The sequence below is a fragment of the Embiotoca jacksoni genome, unplaced genomic scaffold, assembly GCF_022577435.1.
Source record: "Embiotoca jacksoni isolate LCO1_2020_lvr unplaced genomic scaffold, fEmbJac1.0.p SCAF_26, whole genome shotgun sequence".
In the NCBI taxonomy this organism is placed as follows: Eukaryota; Metazoa; Chordata; class Actinopteri; family Embiotocidae; genus Embiotoca; species Embiotoca jacksoni.
The window spans coordinates 5,765,519-5,789,617 of NW_027185377.1; the positions used below are offsets into that span (position 1 = coordinate 5,765,519).

A 24,099-nucleotide genomic window follows, 5' to 3' on the forward strand; every position below is an offset into this window, starting at 1 on the left:
TTTAGTGAGAGAACAGCAGGGGACAATTCGTCAGCAGGTAAGGAGGGGGTCGGGGGAGGAGGAGGGGAGGGGAGGCTGCGGAGTCCACAGAGTCCGGTCAGTCGTGGATGACGATGGGGCCTCGCATCCTCAGGCTGGGGTGCGGGTGCGGGGGGGGCGAGGACGAGCCCCTGCGGTGGGCCCTGGGAGACCCTGCGCAGGGTGATTTGCTCACAGGGCTGCCGGCAAGCGTGCCTCAGCTGGGAGCGCGAGAGCAGCCGTCGGGCCCTCCTGGAGGGGAGGACACAAGACCGGGCGTGAGTGAAGAGGAAGATGCAAAGCTAAATGCATCAAAACTGAAGGTTCATTCTTGACCTTGAGTATTTATACTTCTTCTCTGCTACATTTACTAATTTTGTACTTTTTTTTTTTTATCACATTTATCCGACAACTGTTACGAGTTACTTTGCAAATTCAGATAGATGTTATAAAATACATTCATCAGCTGCATTATCAGCAATTATAATCCAATAATACACATTATTTTTTTTTACTTTTGGTACTTCAATCATATTTTTTATTCAATTTGTTTTTAAATTTTGACATTTTAAATGTATGATTTTGACCTGTAACAGAGCATTTCTACACTGCGGTATATGCTGCTTTTACCACCAAAAAGTAGAGAAATAAATATCACCAGTTGGCCCAATTATTGTTTCCAAGGTTAGGAATGAACTTTCAGTCTCAATTTTGAAGTTAACGTGGACGAGAAGTCCTTTAAAACGCTCAAAAACTAGAACATGTACGATGCTATTCAGTGAATATTAGTAATAACTACATTAATTGGTTTACAAGCAGATATTACTTGGATGATTTGGTTGTAAAAATGTTGGAAACATGTTGATTAACAGTGTCTTATCTATGACGAAGAAAAAAAAGGTTCCTGTGATCAGCACTTCTAATCAGCTTTATATGAGGTGGAGAGCCTCGTCAGCAACAGCCCGATGACGTAAGATGGAAACACTCGTAAACAGAGAGGGCTCTAAAGTGCAGTCCACATGATTGAATATTAGCACAAAGGTTCAATGTGAGGGCACCGAATTGCGTCTCCAGGCTGCAGAGAAAGTAATTATAAAACGAGCTGCTTTTCTCATTTCAGGGGGGGGTGGTGGGGGTGGGGGGGGGGATTCACTAACGGGGGATTCACCGAGCATCAGGAACAGAAGTACGCGTCTCTGTTACGAGGTGGGAGAGAGGAGGACATCTCTGCAGGGGTTTTCAGGCTTGTGAAGGAGCTCAGAGGTGATTTCCTTTGTGATGTGGCAGGAAGGCAATTTTAACAGCCCCCAGCACTAAAATCAACACCATGGGACACACCCACGAGTGTTGGGCTTCACCACTAATGGCATTCAATCGGAGATAAATGCAAGGTACATAAACACAATGCATAGGCCATTATTCATGACTCCCTTTAGGCAGTTTGGGATTTAATGAACAGCGAGGCCTTTTGTACACTCTAATATTCTTTCCTTTCACTGCTCTCAGCTGCACTGACTTTTTTTTTTTTTTTATTGCACTGTGACTGGGAAACCCATCAGCTCCCTCCAGATCCCTGCTGTTGATCAAATGAGCGCATTACATTTTGTGCTTGCGCTTCCGAGAACACCGACTGTGTCCGATTGCGCGTGCGACAATCATACAGCTCCGCAGTCGTTTTTCCAAGTACAATACGCTCCGAGATGGACGGTCGATTATCAAGCAGCCCGACCTGCAGGTATCGTCTCTCAGACTTAAAGCGGAGAGTAACGCAGAGCAGATTGAGCTCTGGTGGCACATTATCTAAAGCGCTGCTGTTTGTCTGTTCAGCTGCCACAAAGCAAACATGTAAATCTGTCCTCAAACATATCAAGCCGTCTCATCAACATTTCTGCTTCGCTTTCTCTAATTTTCTCTCCTTAAGTTTTACACTTCTGATGCTTTGCCGTACATATTATCATACAGGACATTATTATAGTGTGAATACAGATGTTGTACTGAGCTGGTTGAAGTGGAGCTAGTTTTTCCAAAGACAAAAACATGATGAATCTGCCTCATACTGAGCTGATAAATAATGCAGCGAAAAGGAAAAAGCTACGTTTCTCTACTTAAAAATCGTTATGGATCTTTCACGAATCTTTGATTTTTGTAAAAACGTTAATGAAAATAATTTTAGGCTTTAAAGCCTCGAGCAGTTATTTTCTAACCCTGTTTTATTCATCAAAAATGCACCGTATTTTGGTAACACCTTTGTAAAAGCCTGCAATTTGCTGTGTAATATTGTTGACAGAATTAAACTGGGTTCAAAATCATTTCTACGGCTACTTAAATGTTGGTACTGAAAAAATTGGGATAACAATTTGGGTACTTCCGAGTGGGAAATAAAATTATGTTAAGTGGTCAACATTTTATTTGGTCATGTTTTCATCGTCTGTATGTTTAACTAAGTATTTTCTTCATCACTGATTCATACAATGAAATTTCACTGTAAATCATCAGCTGTATTAAAACAAACTGTCTCAACAAATATTCGATGTACAACCATGAAAGTTTCGACAGATATTTATTGCCCCCAGATGATGAATCTTACCTACTTTGGTGCTCCCTTGACTTTTCCTCTAGCATCACCATTAAGTTAATAGTTTTAAACATTTCAGAATATAATATCTCAAAATTTGGTGCATATTTTGCACAAACATTCAAGATCCCTTGAATTATCTTGTTCTTATTTTCTTATTTTTGTCCGATTGAGCAGGTTCAATTGGTTTAATGACACTTTGTGATGCACTGTGTTACCTATGATAAGAAAAGTGTTAATTTGTCATCTCTATTTCCGTGTCTCTCCCCTCCCTGAATAAGTGGGAGTGCTCTCCCACTCCTTCTCTCTGCTCTGTGACACGCTGTGTTCTTCATCACACTGAGAGAGAAAGAGAGGGATAAAGAGACAGAGAAGGGGAGAAAATGAAACTTCCGATCATCTCTCATTAGCAACAGCCTTTCAGAGCAGATCTATTAACGTCGTTCATTCAGAAAGGCATTCATTGTCTCTGTTAGGCGAGTGTATGACAGTGTAATATTACAAAGAGTACAGAATTCAGACGCTATCTGTCGCACACACCAACACACAGCCATGTTGATCTCGGTGGTAAGTGAGTGATCCATGCTGCCATGGTTAATGTGGTAATGATATTTCCACTCATGGCCCAGCGGTGCCTGGCTCCATCTGCACCAGTTAGCTGCTCTAATTTTAGCCCCGGCGGGCCGAGGGCGGCTGTGAGAGCCGGGTGCCATGGCTCATTTAGACACGGGCTTAATGGTAGAACATATTTCTCTCTCACACACGGACACGCAAACCTTGAGTCATTACGTGCACACGCACACGTGCACGCGCGTGTTTGTGTGCGCGGGAGAGTGTGTCCATGTATGTGCGTGTGTGTCCGGAGAAAAAAAAAAATAAACGCTCGTTTAATCACGTGTTATGTCTTAAAAACAAAATGCGTACTGGTCGTCTGCAAAGAGAAACAGACCATAAAAGAGAGAAATCTTAAGTTTGGGGTTCAGGAGAAGTCTTAAACAAATTGTTTGCAAAGGAAAAGAGAAATCAACATCAGTCCGTTCCAGTCAGGACTTTGTAGGATGTTGAGGCAACACATTTTGTGAAGAGCACATGGAGGAGCTAATCATTTTTATTATTATTACCATTATCCATTAAGTTGAATGCATCTTTAAATCATCAACAATTATGACTTGAGGATGGCCCTTGATTAAAACTTGAATGGGGTAATCACCAAAATGATTATTATTAGAATGTTTGTACCAAATTTCTTATCAATCCATCCAAAAGTTGTCAAGACAACCCAAAACCCAATAGTGTTTGCATCATGGTGGGGCTGGATCACTGAAGTCAATTGGACCATCGATTCGATACCATATTTAATTGTAATCCAATTGTTGTTAAGATAAAGGTGTGCATAAACCAAAAGAATTTAACTGTGGTGGAAAAATACTTAATCCATCATATTTTTGGCCTGAAAGTGGTTAAATTTAGTTATAATGAGTCCAAAAATACAAAACATCAACTTGTAAGTTTTTAACTGTAGAATTTGAAATCCTTTAAAAGTTGCTAAGACCCCTGAGAAACCCAGAGGAAAAAAAATAAAATAAAAAAAAATCCAATTATATGACCCGAGTGTGTTTCATCACTTTCTTCTCAGGTACATCTTTGAATCTGGTAAAAAAAAAATGTATTTATTCAGACTAAATTGGTTCTTTTTTTCAGTGTTTCTAGGCTGCATGAACAGCTGGTAGATGATGTTTGGATGAACGACGTTTTTACACCCTTACATATTGTATCCTGAGAAAAAGTCTCATCCTGGGCTGCGTCTCTGTTTCAAAGCACCTGGGTATCGTGTTGTATCTGTCTGTGTGTTTGTGTATGTGCACTACGAAGCTGTCTGAAGTCACCGCGGGACAAGAATAACTCGGTGTACTTTTCTGTCAGAGCTCAATTCCTCTCGGCATCACTTGCTTTCCCCTTCACACGCGCACACACAGTCATCCAATCAGAGGTCAATAAAAGGTCACCTTTGCTTACCTGGTCTCCCGGGTGACGAGGAAGAAGCTGTCATCGGGAGCATCGATCCAGTTGGGGCGTCTCTTGCGGATCATCACTCCCCCCCGGCTGCTTCCACTGCCGCTGTTGCGCCCATTATGCTGCAGAAGGATAATCAATATCATTTTTATTATGATTAGCAGTGAGGCAGCTGTATTGATTTTGTAAAAAAAAAAAAAAATAATAAAATAAAAGTTGTAAAAGTATGGGACACCTACCATGAGTGGACCACCTGTTGTACCTGGGTTCTCTGCAAAAACAAAGTCACAGCAGTGAGAGAAAGATGCAAAGTACGCATTAAGGAAATCGGTCAGTTGTGAATGGTATTGATTAGTTTTGTCCTAGCAGTTACAAGTGGTGCAACAAATGACTGTGTTTCAATTTCAGTAAAAATAGTGAAGTTACCAATAAAAAACAAAGTGTCAGACTGAAGTTGAATCATCCAAATTATCCAAATGACCCCCATCTGCTGATTCGTTTTCATTAGAATTAGTTGTCATTCTCTCCAACGAGCTAGTTTAGATAAGAAATGGCAGAAAAGGTTATCAACTCCGGGTGTGTGTCCACTAATTTGATTTTTTTTTTTTTTCAAGCAAAAGGATGACAAAAAAAAACAAAAAAAAAACATTGGATATCAACACTGTTTGGTCCCCAAGGTTAATTCACATCACTTCACCGAAATAAAAAGGGGATATATTTTCCAATTTTGGGGGGAGGGGGGGCTTTAACAGAACAAGAAACGACTTTTTGCTTCTGGGCAGAATTAAGTTAAGCAATACTGAAAATAAGATTTAAAAAAAATAAAAGCCTTTTTGGAAATAATAGAGGTCTTCTTTTTCTTTTCTTTTTTTTAGTAAAATGTGGGTGAGAGTGTGTACCTGCGCGCTTGTCGGACTCGGCCCTGCTGTGGTGATGGTAGCTGCGTTTTCCCAGCATGCCGTGGGGCCCGTGCGGGAGAGAGGAGAGGAGGCGCCGCGGCGGAGGCGTCTGCAGGCCCGGGGTGCGGTGGGAGCGCGGAGCGTGGGCCGCCGGACGGGACTCTGGAAGAAACACCACACCGGAGCTGCATGAACTGACTCCCATAGACCATCTGAATAATTTTCTACTCGTGTTTTGTTTTTTTTTAATCGATTCGTCAGTGAAATGAGGCCGATTACGGTCAAATCCTGCTGCTGAAAACACTGGACTGGGTGTGCGTGTTGGATTTACCTAGAAACTGCAGAACACTGGTCAGAGTGCTCCTTTGGGCGGCTCTGGTTTTGGGTAGGCGGGTCCCCTGCCCTTCCGACACCCTTAACATGTCTAAACCAAACACACAGAAATTCGTGTCAGTCACGGCAGTGCGTCTCAAGACTGCACAAACCCCACTCTCGTTTCCCGAAACACTGCCTAACCAAAGTCTCTTCCTGACTTGAGGGATGTCTTATGCGGATGAAAATGGCCTCTTCAGATGGAAATGACCGTGGAGATGACAGGAGAGAGAGCAGATCACCGGGGCATTTATGTGGCGTCTTGTTTTCAGGGATGGCACGACCATCTAAAAATAGATCTCCCCTTCTACATGCAAGTACAGATGTCAGTACATGCACGCATGCGCGTTCAAACCAAAAAAAAAAACAAACATAATGTAAACACACATACATCCAAATATGAACATGACAGCAGGGCACTGAAGGTGGAGTCCATGCTGGAGGGGGGAGGGGGAGGAGAGAGAGAGGTGAGGGGGGGCGGGGGGAGGTGGTGCAGCTGTGGTTCCTCTGAGTGTGGTGGAGTTGATGGACAGACAACACTGACACATGAAGCACAAGGACTCGGAAGAGATGCTTTCAGGTGCGACTTTATTGGAGGTCTACTCTCAACATTCACACAGTAATGAAAGAAAAGAGCCCAAAATGATGGAGATGAGAATATTGCAACAGTTGTTAGAAAATGAAGGATGAGCAGGCAAAAAAATAAAAAAAAAAACAGAAGGGAGAGATGAGTCTGAGTGGCAAATCCTGTCCGCAGGATTTACGAGACAAGACGAGGCAACGGGATGGATTCATGTGAATATTGCATGATTTGAACAGAGGATATTAGCTGAGAGGGAGTGTGTGTGTGTGTGTGTGTGGGGGGGGGGGGGGGGGTGGCATGGCGAGGATCCGCCTTAGGGGAGTCCGTACAGGTGAGCCTGATCTACGGATGGCGATGCGGCCAAGCGGCAAAGAAGTCAAGAGCGGCTACATATTCTCCTTTGCACCCGACAATCACGTCTTCTCTTCACCTCCCCTTCTTTCAAGTTTCAGCAATCTAAAGCTCACGATCAATCAATCCAAAACACAATTCACCTCGTCTGATACACGCACAAAAACACACACACACACGATGAACAGACCGGGGAGGGGGGAGGGGGGGGGTGCGTGTGCGAAAAGAAAACGGTGATGGTGAACACACTGCAGCCGAGGTTCAGTGTTTGCGAGGAACATCTGCGGCCGAGACAACTCGCTCGGTCGTGACAGCACAAGAGCGGGGCGCACCTCGACCCGGGGCGCCGTGCAAAATAGAGCTTCTCTTAGTAAAATACGTTTTCTCTACATCTAACCTCAGCAGATACGGCTCAAGACCGACCGGAGGAGGAGGACTTCTACTGGACGCCATTACAATCTACACGACGGAAGCGATTTCAGTCGTTATGTGTGGATTCTCAAGAGTGTCGGCAGGCCGTGTGCTCGTGTAGAGCAGCCCTCGTCTGACCGGGAGGTCTTTGTGTAGAATTCCCACAATGGCTTTCAGTTCACAGTGACCACAAACCGTAACAAGACAAAAGAATACAAAAATTAAAATTAAAAAAAAAAAAATTAAAAAAACACGAATGAAAAGATGATCAAAACTCATAGTTATGAGGACAGGCAGTCTTTATTGGAAACAGGGGGTGGGGAAAATACAAAAAACAAAATAATAATAACAATAATAATAAAAACAGAAAGAGAGACAGACGGGGGCAGAGATGGGGGGGGGGGGGTTGATGGCGGGGCAGTCAGGGTGAGGAGAGGTGAGGAGGGGTGGTGAGTGTGTGTGTGTCTGTGTGTGTACACGTTTCTGTCTGTAGATGTGTGTTTGTGGCCATGTGGCAGAAGTTAGGAGGAATTGAAAGAGCTCTTACACTCTGCCTTTATGGCCCCACAGTTAATGGGGACAAAGGGCCGGCGCGCAGCACGGCGCAGCTTGATGATGTCACGGCACATGTGCCGGGCCAGCTTGGTGAGGCGGGTGGCCTGCAGCAGGAAGGCCTGCTTGGTCTTCATGGAGGACTTGGGGCTGCCGCTGTTTCGCATCGGCACCATGTGGTTGGACTGGCGAGCGGCGTGGCCCCTTGAGCGAGACTCCTGAGATCGAAGGAGGGACAGAGAGCAGAAAAGAAAAAAAGACAAGAAAAGGTTCGTAAACGCGGTTGAACTGCAAACGCTATCCAGGTCCCAAAGTCAAAGACTCCGAGTTGTCACAGTTATACAAATTATATCCAAATTTTACTTTCTGAATGTACTTTTTTTTTTTTTTGTGTGTGTGTTTAATTGAGGTGCGATTCAAAAAGTTCCAGCGACTGCTGCCGATTCGCGTGAATGGATGAGACTTCATAAAAGACTTTTTTTTTATTAATCCCGCAGTCTGGAAATTTAGTGAGAGCACGAAACAGGAGGACGCTTTAACCTTTGTGAGTCCTTCCAAGTTTCTGACGGCAGTGATCCGGAGGGTTTCTCCACGCGAACTTGGGGAGTTCTTCTTCACGAACGTTAACGGTTTACCCGTCCAGCGCACATCGCGGTGCCGGCCGGCCGACCGTCGCGCGCGAAACGCAACGGTCTCTGAACTTTCCGACAGCCGAGCTGAAACGACTCCGTCCAGCAGCGGTAAATTCTGCCTTCCTGAAGGATGCGCAGCTGTTTGTTGAAACCGTTTCAGAGAGGAGTTGATTTAACTCCGCAGCCATTGTGGAGGCCGCAGTTTGCGGTGCTGTAGCCGTATTGTGTGAAACTGCTATGTTGTCCGCCCAGTTTATGCCAATGAAGATAATTACAGCCTCCAAAACCACCATAAAGCTGATTCATCGCCCTCCTGAAAAGTTTGGATAAAACACAACCTGCAGGAAGGGAGGATTTACTGCTCGGCGGTTACGCAAGACTCCCATTAGATGCTGGCAGTTGAGCGTGTATTGTGTTACAGCGGCACACAGACAAAGACATTTTCCACGTGTCGTGGCAGGAAAAGTGCAGGTCTAATTAATGACATCATTAAAAGACGGCATTCCAGTTAACATCAGATAATTAAACTACAGTCGCGGGATGCCTGACTGTCCCGGGAAACCTTTCCTTTGCCGATTATAATAAAATAAAAAATTCTGAGACGGCATCTTTTAACTGGCCGGCTTTCTCATTTTGAAGAAAGTTCACGCAGAAAAATGTGTGAATTTATTCAATATGTCGGATACAGTACTGGATGTTGCGAGCTCAATGAATAATTGATGTGGACGTATCCAAACATCACTTATACGCTGCAGATGTTACATTTTACAGGCCCGCAGCGTCACTAATGTGGTACTTCGGGATATCGGCAAATGTATCCTGCATCACTGAAACGCATCGAACAGAACTTTGGGATTAAAAAAAAAAAAAAAAAAGCGTTATTGTTTTTTTCCTCTGTCGAGACTACGCGATCGAGTGCGTTCTAACGTTTCAACATGTTATAAGGAGCTGCCGACACCGTGATTCTGTCGCATTCAGTCTTTTGTGTGCTGCAGAACTGTACCTTCTGAACTGAGCTTACATTGCCTGCTGGGCTGGGGGAGGTCCGCTCCTCCGGGCCCTCGGCTCTGCTCGGCATCTTCAGGCCACCGTACTTCTTCCAGTACATCCAGCAGGAGACGCACAGGCGGCACTGCATGTTCGGGGGGCCCCATGAGTACCACTGGGCCGACTGCATGGCTGTTAATGTGCAAAGTGCATCAAGGCTTCGTTAGAGAGGCGAAAACTGATATCAAAACACTCAGAACGTCAATCTCAGTTGCAGTGTCGCCGTCTCTCACTCGGTGATGTGATCATCATTCATAATCCGGAAGGACTCGCATTGCGTGTCTGGTATTGAATGTATGTACCGAACAAACGTGTGCAAGTTTGTCCAAAACGGGCACGTGGACAGGGAAAAAGGATTAAAGACGACGTGAGCCGACAGTCGGGTTGGGCATCGTTTGGATTTTGCAGATTTTAATTAAAACCCTGAATCTTATTAAATCCCACTTTCAATATTTAGCAGAAAATGAAACCATAATATGCTGAAAGCAAAAATCTAATGACGGGTTCGCGTAAATCTTTTACATATTCTGTGATTTGCATGGCAGCAGCTCACAATGGCTGCAGTTCAGCTTCCACTAATACAAACAGCAGTATTTGTCTGCAGCTGTCGTCAACACTCTTAGACATCATTAGGTGCAAAAACTATTTGTTAATCAATTCTGATTAAAAAAATAAAATTGTCAGTTGTCAAGCAAATAGTCACATATTCTCCGTTTGCAGATTTGTAAATTTGAGGATTTGTACTTTTTTGTTTTATCATCGTAGAATGAATATTTCTTTAAGCTGTGAGGCGAACAAAACAAGGAATTTGAAGACACTTCGCTGTCAAACTATGATGGGCATTTTCATTATTTTCGGAAAATATATCAAAAAATAAAAGACATCATAAGTTGATAAACAGAATTCAAAGCACATTTTTTAGAGCATCCCCAGTTCATTTCAAAAGCCAGGTTTGTCCTACCCGAACCTTAAGGGGAGCTAAATGCAGGGAGATATTGATCATACACATATTGTTAACGGTTGCTGTGGATAAGGAGGGATGGTGAAAATGAAAAAGAAGCGTCTCCTCTCCAATCATAAAATCAATATTAAACCACGAGCTAACACTTCGTTTGTTTCCCTTTCATTTCTAATTAACTTATGCTCACCACGCTGGTAATTTAATTTCCCCACTCGCCACGCTTGACCAGACACTCACTCGCTCACTCTCGCAAACAAAACTCACTGTAGCAGCTCTCGCAGGCTCGGCCCCCGCCCGTTGCGTGGTAGGCCCCGGGGCCCGCTCCATTCACCGTCGCCATCTTGCCATTGGTCATCGAGATCTGGTTGGGGTTGGGTTTGTTACTGCCACAGAGGAGAAGAAGAAGAAGAAGAAGAAGAAGAAGAAGATATTTCAGAACTGCAGCTGTCTTCTGCAGAGCTTTAAATCAGAAAAAGATTGACAATGATCATCTTTCCACCACAGGCACGGTAATAACACAAGACATCTGAATATCAAATATGAAAGGAAGAGACTTACTATGTGGGGATATAAACCTGCTTCAGTTTGCTTTCTGCCTCTGCCGCCTTCAGTCTCTTCTGCTCACGGAGACACACAGGGGATTTATTCATTAACAACAAAAGCAAACAACCGTTTAAAATCAGCGCCGCAGCCTGAAAACATAACGATGGGGTTGCAGAGATGATTAGTGCCAATCCATTTCAAAGGCGTCGTTTCCTTCGCTCCTGGCGTGCGATACGTTTGCAGTCACCTTCCACTCAGAAAGCAAAGACCTGATTCGTCCCTGAACGCCATGAGTTATGCTCCGACACTCATCTTCTACATTTGGTTGATGTTCTCATCCACACTGACTTATGCACACTCCGTAGTTAACAACAATCTAAACCTTTAAAAAAAAAAAAAGGGGCACTCCGCTCATTTTATGCATGAAGAGTAGTTGTGTGTCAGGCGGATAAACAGCTGTACGAGACTTTCTGTGGGTCTGAAAGGAGGGTGGTTTCCGTTAATCTCAGACTCCCCCGAGTTGAAAAGAGCGAGACTATATATCTCGGGTATGTAGCTCAAGAATGGTTGAAAAGAGATACATATTTAATGATTACACTGCTGGTGGCTGGTAAAAAAGACTTGTCAGGGACTGTTGATCACAGCAGAGCCTCACTTTAAAACGCATGGTTGGAAATTACAGTGGACATTTTTCAGTCGTAAATTACAACACTTTGCTTCACGCTGGAAAAATGCAACAACTGTGTGACTCCCCATTGGCCCGATTTGATTTTGACAATTCGAGCATCAGGACGTAAAGAAAAGATCACCCCCTACTTGTACATGTGTTTTTTCTTTTCCTATCCTGTGTTTGTACTCAAAGGTTTTGAGGTTTGCAGCAAACATGAATATGTTATATTTACATAGACTATCTGAAATACGGCTTATGGAAATGCTTAGCTTTATGCTGAATGTTGGTAAAATAAAAATCTTATTACCAAAAGGAAAAAACATATGCAATTAAATTTTGGACATAAACCCTGTGCCACAGATAGGATCTATGACTTTTGAAGACTATTTCACAGAGGAAAGGTCTATTGAATGATGCAATTAATTTCAAAATGTTACGGTTCTCGATCAATTCTGGAGGGAGACACGATTTCTACTTTTAAGATTAGGCTTTAAACTTTATGGCTCGGGCTAGTTACGCTGCTAAAAGCCTAAACGGCTCTTTGGATCTCCCATGATGCACTGAGCTCCTCTCATCCACTCCCTCTTCTGCTCTCTGTGCATTAGGCATTACTGCATGATATCGGGTCATCTTCATTTTGTAAATGTTGTAAAGTGGTTGTTGTGGGGTGATTCTACATTTTAAATAAGACTGAATTTGATTGAGTCAAGAGTTTTAGGCCTCACTCAGAGACTAACATTCAAGATTTCTTTCATGCGAGTGGCGCAAAAACACAAGTATATATTATATACATGCAGAAAGAAATGACAAAACAAATACCCACAGACGAAATAATGTCAATGAATTTAACAAAATTTAGAACGTCTTTTTTTTCCCTCAGCAACACAGCGGAAATCTATTCCATAAAAAAATAAAAATAAAAATAAAAAAAAATACCGACTTATCTATTGTCTTATTGTCTCACCTGTTGCACATATCTGTCTGTGGTCTTCCACATGTAGTAGTACTCTATGATACTGGTCAGAGACTTCCACGGCAGCTTCACAAGCAGGAAGAGGAAAATGTGGCGAGAGGAGGGGAGAGAGACAGACAGAGAGCAAATTAATGATATTAATATCTCATGTTCTTGCCATCTGGGTGCGAAAGCCTTCATGTATAATTCATGAGCAAGAGGCATCGTGACCACAGAGGCTGAGAGCTCCTGGCTTTACTTGGTTCCGACTCCAGACGAAGACACGCACACACAGAGAGACGCAGACGCAGACACACACACAGCGAGTCACACATTTAATAAGTATTCATGAGCACCTGGTGCCAAAGTGTACACCCGTATGCCGGCTTTATTGCACAATACAGGTAGACGGTGGGAGGGAAAGTTCACCATAATCAAACAGTCATCCCCTCAAAGGCTTCAAAAGGCCAGTGTTAAAATGGGTAATTTTGTCCTTAATACTACAGCAGCTGTGGTCAGCTTGAACTCATGACGATTACAATGGACTCCAACTGTGGCAGGTTTTAACTGGGGAGAAAGGAAGCTTCAAAACGTCTATAGAAACTCCTGAAGCCTCTCCGCTGAACATCAGTATGTAAGGCTAAGTTTCAAAAAGTTATATATTTTACTACAACAGATTGCAGACAGTCACGGTAAATAACAATGCAAAACAACATTGAAACACGCACAAAAAAAAGAACAAAATATTTAAAATGGACTATTTTGTGCGACTTATTCATTAAAACCACCTTGGCAACACTTCGGGAGTTTGCTGTGGCACATAATAACAGACGTGGCACCCTGCAAGCCAGAGTGAGAGAGCAGTAACAAAAAAACACTTACAAAGTCTTGTCGGATGTCGTTGAAGTCTTTTCCATATTTCTCTAGTGCCTCTTCAAACATTGCGGCTTCCGAGGCGCTCCACTCCTCCATCTCATCCCTGCAGAGCACCGGGCCGCCCGCCGGGACCAGTACACTCAGCGCACTGGACAGGTCGTAATTATGACGATGCAGCGTGTCCATTGCATGGAACTGCGACCGATGCACACAGAAACAGGGTTACAGGGTTAAGATCCATCATTTAAATGCCGATTAGGTGCAGCAGGGTGTGTGTGTGTGTGTGTGTGTGTGTCCAACTCACCAGTGTGATATCTCGTGATGCTGCAGCCGCGCTCATGTGTAAGCTTGGCTGTCTAACTGAGCTGCTGCAGTCCAACGCTCGGGCAAAGGTCCCAACCGCCCTGAAAAATACCCACAAAAAAGAATATATATCACATGCATGTATAATTTACTGCATATTCGCACATACTCATGAGTAAGGCTCCAAAAGATTAAACCAACGCAGCCTCACAGCTCAGAATATGCTTCTGTAGCGCAACAAACCCCAAAACAGTCATTTATTATTATTAAAGGACTTATACTGATTTAAATACTTTGCATAATTCCTAATTAATTTTCATCCATTTCTTAAAAACAAAAACTAGGATGATTTCATATACGGACTTCAAATGAAAATAATGAGCCCTACTTATGAGCAATGTGCATTCGTTATTTTTTATTTATTTCACATTGTCACACGGAAACAAGACGAAATAGTGGAGCCGAATGTTGGATCCTTCACAACAGGAAGGGTCACGAAGTGTCAGAACTATGAATTATTCCAGCGAGAATGTCATTTATCAGCGGTGACTAGTGACCTACCGTGCCACCACTAGGAATTGGTCTATCTGTTTGTTGGTGAGCGGACACTCTGGATCCCACAGCTTCTCTTCTAGTTTGGACTGGTCCCTGTCGTCTGCTTCACCTGCACAACATGGAGGGAACAGATCAGAAGCAGCAAACTGAAGGTAAAGAGATCGGTTTACATTCCACACGTAACGGCTTACTTGTTAATTCACGGTTATAAACCCATCAAACTGCCTAAAAATTGGCAAAATAATGTCCAAAGAAATCACGCGTTGGCAAGATTGAGCCGTATTGGAATATGTTTGCTTTTGTTTGAGGAAAAATTTATTATTTACTAGAAACGGTTTTACACATTAACCTCAACTTAGATGATACCATCTTCTCTGTCCAATATGAAAGTCCCCCCCCCCCCCCCAATGAATACAAATATATTGCTCGCTCCCTCCAACTTTCTGACGTCCACTTCTAATTTTCAAGTTTTAAGCGAATCAGTTCAGTGTGCAGGTCGGACTGACCCTCTTGTAACATTTCAGGTACGTCTGCCTGAAAGCGCGGTCCCACTCTGATCTCTCCTTTGTCCGCCAGCAGAGTCTTCTGTGTCGGGTCGTACACCAGCGAATAGAAGAAGGTGTCCTGAAGGAAAAACAACAAATCAATTAACCAAAACAAAGAATCAGCCTTCATGATTTGACCTCACAGTTTTCTGATGTGGCGTTTAAACTCTCTTCTAAACATGTGAACATTTAAATATGAATCCGTTTGGAGGTTCTCCGATTTTCTTCTCTGAACTTCATGCGTATCGAGGCTGCCGTTGCCCTGGAAACACTCAACAGCTTTTAGAGAGGAGTCTATGCATGACTCCAGAGGTCTACAAAGGGTTTCTTCAACTTCATGGCTTGATATTGAGAACTTGTGGATTACATCGTTGGCAACACGCTAACTTTGAGGATGCCATCGACTTTACAGTTGGTCAACCGACAGTTGAAGCAGGTGCAGTGCACTTCATGCTGAGAGGAGAAACCCCTCTCTGTAGCCACTCCACAGCTCCATACATTATATATTACCGAGAGTAATTTATGGGGGGGAAAAAAAGTTGCCAGTTTTATCCATTTTAAATAAAATCTACAACACCAGGGTGAAAGAGTGAAGGGGTCTGAGTATTTTCTGAAGCGCCTGTATAATTTTTTTTTTTTTTTTAAATTAAAAAAAAAGCACGTAGTAAGTACGACTGGAGCTTCTACGATGCTGTCACGAGCGAACAAAAGCCAGCAAGAGACATCCCCTTTTCTTGTCCCAGGCTTACCTCTTTGTCAAGGTATGAAAGAACGGCTTCGGTCTCATTCAATAATGCGACACTGCACTTCCCCCTAATATAGAGAGAGAGAGAGAGAGAGAGAGAGAGAGAGAGAGAGAGAGAGAGAGAGAGAGAGAGGAAGCACGCATCATGTAAAACAGACAAAGGAGGTGAGCAGCATTTGAGGGATGTATTCATGTCTGAATGAGTGACTATCCATGGGCACTGCCTGCAGATGAGGGGACATACGGTCCATTTTACGGGCATAAGCTCGCGCTCGGTACCTGATGTGCGTCGCGGGTAGACTCTCATACTGCCGGGAGAGGAAGAGCTCTCTGTGGCGAAGCTGGTGTTTCTGTTTTTCCGTTAGCTCGGTCTCTGTTGGGTTCTCCTTCTCCTCTTCCAACTCCTCTGCAAAGGCACACACGCGGAAGGGAAATTATATAGGAGGCATGTACACCGATTTTGGTATCACGGAGGCCATTTATAAAGAAAAGAGACAAGAAACAAGACGGTGGCTTAGTCGTGACAGATAAATTACCAAACGACCGGATAATCGAAGTCGCAAAATTTCATCCATTTATCCGTCAGGCTTGACACGACATTTCATAACTGTGCTGTTATCAGACAAAACAACAGGTTGGTCAAAAAAAAGCTAAAAAAAAAAAAAAAAAAGCTCTTAAGTGGTCTGTAACCACAAACCACCGCTGCCATCCACTGAAGGGCCCAAAACTATTATGCTGAGGACTAGAATTGTAAATTCAAGAACACGGTGTTCATCCTTAAACACTGGATAAGCTGCAGCTGAGTCAGCACATAATGCGAGGCAGCCTATAAACATTTGAAATCACTGTTATAAAGTGCAGGCATACACTTAGAAATAAAGATCACCTGTCACGATCACGCAATGGTTTCTCTGTATACTGGTATTTTGTCACATCTCTGGAAGAAATTACTCACTGTATGCGTGCACATTTTGAGACAAAAGATTTCCATCTCTTATTTGACATTAAGTTTAACATTATAAAAAGGAGACGCAGCCACAGGCTCTGGTCAATTGTTCAAAAATCAAAATCTCGACTGCTTTCAGTGCCACAAACATAATTCTATTCATCTCCATTGAGGTAGGGGAAATCTGCAGCAATATCTTTGGCAGATTCCTTAAAGTCTTGGCAGATAAAAACCCAAATTATCGCCATGGTTAGTGGGGATGTCACAAGTACTGACATTTTTATACCAAGTTAATGCCAAAAAATTATGACGCAAATGCCAAAATTCTGAAAATTAAGAGCTTGTTTTTCTACAGCAGGAAGTGGAGATACTGGACAATAACAACATGTGGGATAGCAGCAGGGGGTGCAGGTGCTGCAACAGGTCTGATGTGACTTGCGGGGAAATAAGCGCACTACGAGTTGTATATGGAGGTATTTTGCATTTGTACAAACAGCATGTTGTCCAAATGCACATATCCTGAATGATGTCTGTTATTGTATCAATGTGCCAGGAACAACGTCCACAACGGCTATTATCTCGCACAGGCGAACGTGGCGATAGCGCATAACGTGCTGCTCATGATGTTAGTCATCACTGTTCAGTCTGTCAAAATATAATGTGCGATTTAAAAAAAAAAAAAATCATTTTCTATAAGGAGAGTTTGAAATAGACTCATTCATTTTTTTTCGTCGGTATTAATAATCACAGAAATTCAACTGTCCGCTTACCGACAGCATTTCTGATATCGCGGCTTCCCTAATGGTTAGACGTCACTGACATTGGGAAAATCTAAGTGTATTTTCGGAGATTTGGATTAATTGACCTCTTAAAAGAGCTAATTTTTGACCCACGGCTGTTGTGCGGAAATGATTAATGAGCACGAAAGACAAATGAGATGCAAACTCTACTGTCAGGGCTCCAGCGCAAGTCCACAGCGAGCGCAGGTGCTCGCTGCTTGGAGCAACACATTTACATTTTTCTTTGATGAACCTAGTAAAAACAAACACTTCAGGTTTAACTACTCTAAAGTTTCCACCTTCCGTTTGACTTCTGTAAAATCGGGCGTCGTGGCTGTTTTGTTTTGTCTCTCTGAACTGATCTGAGTCATAAATTGAGTAATCCTTCTCTTTATGTTTTTTTTTTTTTTTTTTTTTTTTTTTTTTAGCAGTGTGGTAGGCAGTGATACATTTTATTGTTGTTTCTGTCTCTCCTTCTGACCAGCTGGCAGATAATAGACTCCAAAGATCTTGTGGGATTGGCACAGCATTGCGATCAATGCATATGTCTCTGCGTGTTGTGCGTTTTTATTTTGTTCTTAAGGTTGCTTTATGTTTAACACACACACACACACACACACACACACACACACACACACACACCAGCAGCGAACCACAATACATTCCTTTCAGTAATGTAATGTAAACTTTATGAACACATTGTCTGTTGGGTCTCCTGCTGCTTTTCAGCTCAATCATCCTCATAATAACTGGGATTGTTGTGGTCTAAGGGGTGTTTTTTTTTTTTTTTTTACTTTCAGAAATAAACTGATCATTTGTTTTAGTGTGACCGAGAGCCCTGGGAAACAGGTATGAGGCGTCCCACACAGAACAGGTGTTGTTGTGATGACAGTACATTCCCTTCCTTCCCTCTTCTTCTCAAACAGCAACACTGACACTCCAATTTTTCCCCTCTCAGTAATAAACAATTGAGAAATGAATGGGATTTATAAATGTGAATTGCAACTTCACTTTCAAGTCCAGCTAAAGCACCCATTTATGTTCCAAATGCACCGTGTCCAGAAATATCGCTAACTAAGCGGTTGCACTCTGAAACCATAGTCGACGAGAAAAAACATTTTATTGACAGTAAATGTTACAATGTGCAAAGGTGCTAAATGGAAGCGCTGCTGGAAATGGCTCTTTGACCAACATCCAGCAGAAAGATAGTGATGACATTTTCCCTGTTCTTTTCAACTGCAGCTGAAAACCACTCCGTTTCATGATAGTACTAAAACGTCCATTAAGCTGTTAAAAACAGTTTTAACTTTTGTCTTTTATCGAGTAAATGTGACAAAACAATTCAGATTCTTACTTCTCAAATGTAAGAATTTGTTGGGTTGTTGTCCATTTTGTTCATCTTGTTGACCGTTTATTTTGTCAAATCAACATTACACTAAAACACTATGAAATGCATTCATCAATTCATTATTTGGTCTATAAATGTCTCAATTGTTCATACAATAAAAAAAAAATCATCATCATGATTTCAAGGAGCCCAAAGCAACACGTTCAAATTGTTTGCTTAGTCCAACAAAACCCCAAAATATTAAAATTTAAAAAGAAAAGCAGAAAATTCTCACATTTGTGAAATTGAAACAAGCAAATATTCCCAATTAGTTTTCACTTACTTGACTAATCAATTAATCCACATTTTATTCCAGCTTTACATTTGAGTTTAATCCTTCTACTCTAATTAATGAGAGGTTTGTGTTTGTTTGTCCCACCATTACTCCAAACCAAATTCCTCAAATCGCCTCCAAACTTGCCCTAAAAAGCTTCAGAGAGCCGGCTGTTACATAAGGTGTTTTTTTTTTGTTTTTTTACATCAGTGTTTCTTATCAGCCCCTTGCAGAGCATTTTTATGTTAAATGAATACTCATCAGTTTAGCTTTTCACTTTCAAAGCTAATATTTACAAATTCTGAACTACCGACTTTTTCCATCGTACCAATGACAACAGTTCAGCAAAGTAGCCCGTCTTTTTTTGAACATTTGTGTCATGTCTAAAAAAAGAAGCACAAATCGCTGTAGTCCAGTCGTGATGCCAGAAAATGCAAGAGATTGGCTAACGGTTGTGAATCTCACATGCAAACCAGTCACGTGTTATCCACATATTGATGTCTCCAGATATAGAAATTAAAACTTTTTTTTTTCCCTTCCAACATATGATAATGTTTTCATTAGCAACTGCCTCATAGTTCCTATGAGTGTGCAGGAAAAGCCTGAGCCACTTATGCATGGTGTTCCCCATAAGCATACGTATATTTTAGCCCCTATAAACATTTCCAACAGCGTTATTATCCAGTGATGCACGGCGACACTGACCGCCTCATTTCACAGTTTTCTATTCTTTATTTGATTTGTTTGGGCAATGTTTTAAGGGTCAGTCGTCTGGAGGGGCCAGAAAAATGGCACTTGTGCCAAACACAAATGACCTTAATGTACCAATATAGCCTTACAATACTAGTATTACTGCACTCTGATATGACAGTTGTGTGTGTGTGTGTCTGCGTTTTTCGCAGATTAGACCCTTGCAGCTTTTATCAAATCCCTTCCACATACACCAAATACTGTTTGGAGGTCTGCCCTTTGCACAGGATCTTTCTAAGAGGGTCAAGGGGTACAAGGGAAGGCTGGGCGTGAACGAAATGGAGAGGGCAGCAGTACAGGGGCAGGAGTCTCAGGGTAGGTGCTTTCCTCTACTGTACGTTGATAAACAGATCCTTAAGAAACTGTCCTGTCTTTTGCAACACATTATTGCCTGAATGGAGCTGTAACTTTCACTCACATGCGACGAAAGCAAAAAGTCCGATGGTGCAAGAAAGGGTGACTACTCACTTGCATGTTTATCTGCCAGCTGGATGAGGCTGTGGGAGATGTCTCGCCTTCTGTAGAAACAAACCACCTTGGCCTCCACATTTCCACTGGCGGTCTGAAACCGAGAGGAGAGAGATCCAGGTTGACTGAAGGAAATGGCAACACCTCCCTGCACAACCCTCTAATTTCCCCAAGATGCTTGGCTCTTTTGTGTACTCATCAAGCTATGCTGCTATGACAGGCTGGCCATGGCTGTAACATTGTTTTTGATCAGATGATTGATTTATTGTCTCGCTGTATAATTAGGCCGACAGGCTCAGTCAGCATTAAATGCCGTGACTGACGTCGAGTGAGTGGATGTGGGGTTAGAGGGTTAGAGAAAGGATTGAGAAAACCGTGCACCCCCAACTGCCTGCCTCAAAGTTCTGCTGCTTTAACGGGGAAGTTGTAGGCGAGATGAAAATGTATTTTCTGACAGTATTCATGTGAAGGATATGGACAAAAGAACAGAGACAATTAAATGCATTACAATGCAACACCATCACAAGCTACAGCCACAAAAATGTTAATGTTTAAATCGACCACTCTCTAAGCTATGTACAGTTTGTATTTGCAGCAGGACCGCTATAATAAATTGTATCATACTGCAGTAAGTGCCCATTTCTTACAATAACAACGTGTCTGGTCTTTAGACTATAATATAAAGCCTCACGAAGTTTATCTGAGGCCAATATTGACCTGATCTGACATTATTGCACACCCACAATCTGACCTGAATTTATCTGCATATCTTGGTGCAAGTGCAACACAATAAAAGCTTTTGCAAGCCATTAAAGATGGTTTTGTAAAATTTCTAACAAAGTATTGTGCTAATGTTGGTCTTTTCTTGACGGGCATACATGCAAGTGACACACTAGTGAGAATTTTTTTTTTTTTACAGCTGTAAACTCTTCAACTGGTCAAATATTGAAAGACAACATATCTCACCACATCGCTTTTACACTTTACACTTAGGTTCGTGGCTATATGCGCTCTTGAAATGCTCCTTATAATAATCATCCTGCCTAACGCACACCCACACTCCTACAGCCGTGTCCAGTGACACTAACGGAAGTTGGGAGATCAGGTAACACCTGTCTTTTACAGCCATATTACAAATACTTAAAGTCACAAAATGCAAACAGACACAATGCCAAAGAGAGGGGGGGTTGGGGGCAGGAATGGAAAGGAATCCAAGCTATTCACCCTTCAGGCAAAAGGAGGCATAAACGCACACAAAAATGACACAAACACATCAGTACCTTGTTGAGTTCTTCTATCCGTCGGATCAGGTAAGGGTTACTGGAGGAGTTCTCAAAGAATACATAATCTGAAACAGAAAACAAACACCGATCACTTCACTGTGACAACGAAATAATCCCGCAGAACTGATTCAAAAGATAATATTTGAATATGTACATCGCAGATTAACCAAAATCCTGTTCCTAACTCGCAGAGAAAGTTGTTCAAGGAGGTGAAGTGGGTCGAGTAACACACTGTAGTGTCCTCCCTCACATTTGAAATACATCACTCAACTGCACACTGATGCAGTGGTGCCAGATCTGTAACCATGACTATCAGCAACTGTTACATCTTTAGGAAGTTTAAAAAAAAAAAAAAAAAAAAAAAAAGATCTGCAGACAACAGCTGCAAAGATTAGACAACGAGTTGATAACCAGAACATTAATTACCAATTATTTTGATGATCAATTAATTGTTTTGAAGCATTTCCAATAAAAAAAGTACCTTAAATTCTTCTTTATTCTGAACATTTTCTAGTTCCTTTAGCCATTCATTAGAGCAAACTGTATATATATTTGAGGTGAGGACTGTTGGTCAATTTTGCACTGCACCATGAGCTTTGGGAAAAAACTGGTTGACATTTTAAGGACCAAACAGCTAATCAATTAATTGAGAATATAACTGACAGATTAATGAAAATAGTCTTTATTTGCAGCCCTAATGCACACCAGTAACAAAGTGTAACTGAAATGAGAAAACACCACTGAGAATATCAAATTCCAAGCCGAACCGGTCATGGCAGACTCAAATGCGCAATGTAAGATTGCCAAAGCCAGCAAGACGGCTACCGAACTGCTTTGGATCAAAATAGCCGATTTATTAGAAGATATTTCACTGGACATGAATAAAATTTGCATAAAAATGACTGCACGCAAATCTGTCTGAGCAGGATGTGCAGCAACTTCACACAATTTCAGTGAATATAAAATGTTACATTTAAGCTGTCTGAAATAGTGTAATCACCACTTTAAGTTGCTGCAGAGTGTGACATTTAATTACACTCAGAGGATACACACCTATAGTGTGCAAATTCAGCAGCAATAGGACCGACTATATCTGTTAAGAAGCAATATTTCAGAAAATACTTGCTCAATATGAGATTTGCTATCATTCAAACATGGGGTGGAGGGGGACAACAACAAAAAAAAACTGAATGTACCTACAAGTTTAGGAAGTTGGGAGTTTACAAAAGAGCACCTGAAGGCAGCAGACTAAAAGGTGACCACACAGACAACAAACTGATTACACCCTGTTTATACACCGACTGATTAAAGTGTGGCCAATAACATCACATGAGCGATACGACACTTATTGTTAAACGTTGCACGTCAAGCATCTGTGCATTTTAAGGCCTAATTCGACAACTTAACATAGATTTAATGCTCGAGGTGTAAGGATTAAATCCTGCCAGACGCAACGACGCCATGAATCGAGACGATAAAATTTTTTTTTTTTTTTTGATGAATTCCAGTAGACTGCTAAACAGCTAGCCGGCCAGCTAATTGCATTAAGGGGAGAGGGGTGGTGGTGGGGGTGCACAGCGTTTTTAATATCTTAAAAAAAAGACTCGTTTTTAATGCATTGCTTTAAGAGTACAGTAACGGTGCAGCGACAATCAGTGAAGACGATGCTGGGTGCTAACGTTAGCTTAATAAGGGACTCGCACTAATGGCTGCATGCCAGAAGAGGCAAATACAAAAGGCAGCTTCAGACTGCCCGTACTAAAAAAAAAAAAAATTAAAAAAAAAAAATTAACAAGCTTTTAAAACCGTCTAGTGATGAATCCCCCCGCCCTCCTCCTTCGGGTATGAGTGTTTAAAAAAAAATTAAATTAAATTAAAAAAAAAATACAGCCACAAAAAAAAAAAAAAAAAAAAAAAAAAAGGTGCCGACAAACTGAAAAATGTTTACATTGTGAGCGCTAGCCATTTTAGCATGCTGGCGGCTAGCTGCCGCGGCCACGACAGACGCGAGGCCCTGACCCATTTTGAATCCCAAATATTTAGAAACGCTCACCGTCCTGCTCAAACGGACCGCGGCCGAGTTTAGCGTCGCGCCGGCCGCGTCTCCCATGTTACATGCAGACGGTATGAAATAACGCCACATTATCCGTCCGGGGAGATGCTAAAAACTTGGGACGGGGGGGTTTGTTTTTTTTTTTGTTGTTTTTTTTGTTTGTTTGATTACCACGCACACACACACACACACATATATATATACAGAGAGGAGGAAGAAAAAAAAAAAAAAAAAGAGAAAAAAAAAAAAAAAAAAAAAAAAAGGTCCACATTGACATACATACCTCCGACCCGGTACATGTTGGCCGCCATTTCTGCCCTCCCAGAGTGTTAACGTAAACCATAAACTAAGAGAAATAGAATAAATTAATAGGAAAACAGTGAAACTCGGGTTCCCGAAAAGGTAAAAGGAGCGATAAATTATGATCGTCGTGACTCCGGATGTGTGCCCTATCGGGAGAATTTTGGCAATTCAGGCCCCCCCCCCTCCTCCTACGACTCACAGTACCCTTTACGATACAGTGAACTCACGGCAGCCAAAAGAAGTCGGATCAACC

At 42.2% G+C, this 24,099-nt stretch overlaps 1 protein-coding gene across 1 annotated transcript; it reads right to left on the bottom strand.

The window, feature by feature from the left end:
* mta3 (metastasis associated 1 family, member 3) lies at positions 1-24,099 on the bottom strand. Its single transcript, XM_069160322.1, is given in 20 exon segments — positions 1-154; positions 156-270; positions 4,610-4,728; positions 4,846-4,877; positions 5,506-5,667; positions 5,837-5,929; positions 7,770-7,992; positions 9,428-9,585; positions 10,679-10,797; positions 10,973-11,031; positions 12,592-12,666; positions 13,462-13,650; positions 13,760-13,859; positions 14,320-14,422; positions 14,820-14,937; positions 15,608-15,671; positions 15,883-16,009; positions 20,208-20,301; positions 21,488-21,555; positions 23,827-24,099. Coding segments are annotated over 20 exon segments (2,103 nt in total). The 5' UTR covers positions 23,855-24,099; the 3' UTR covers positions 1-97.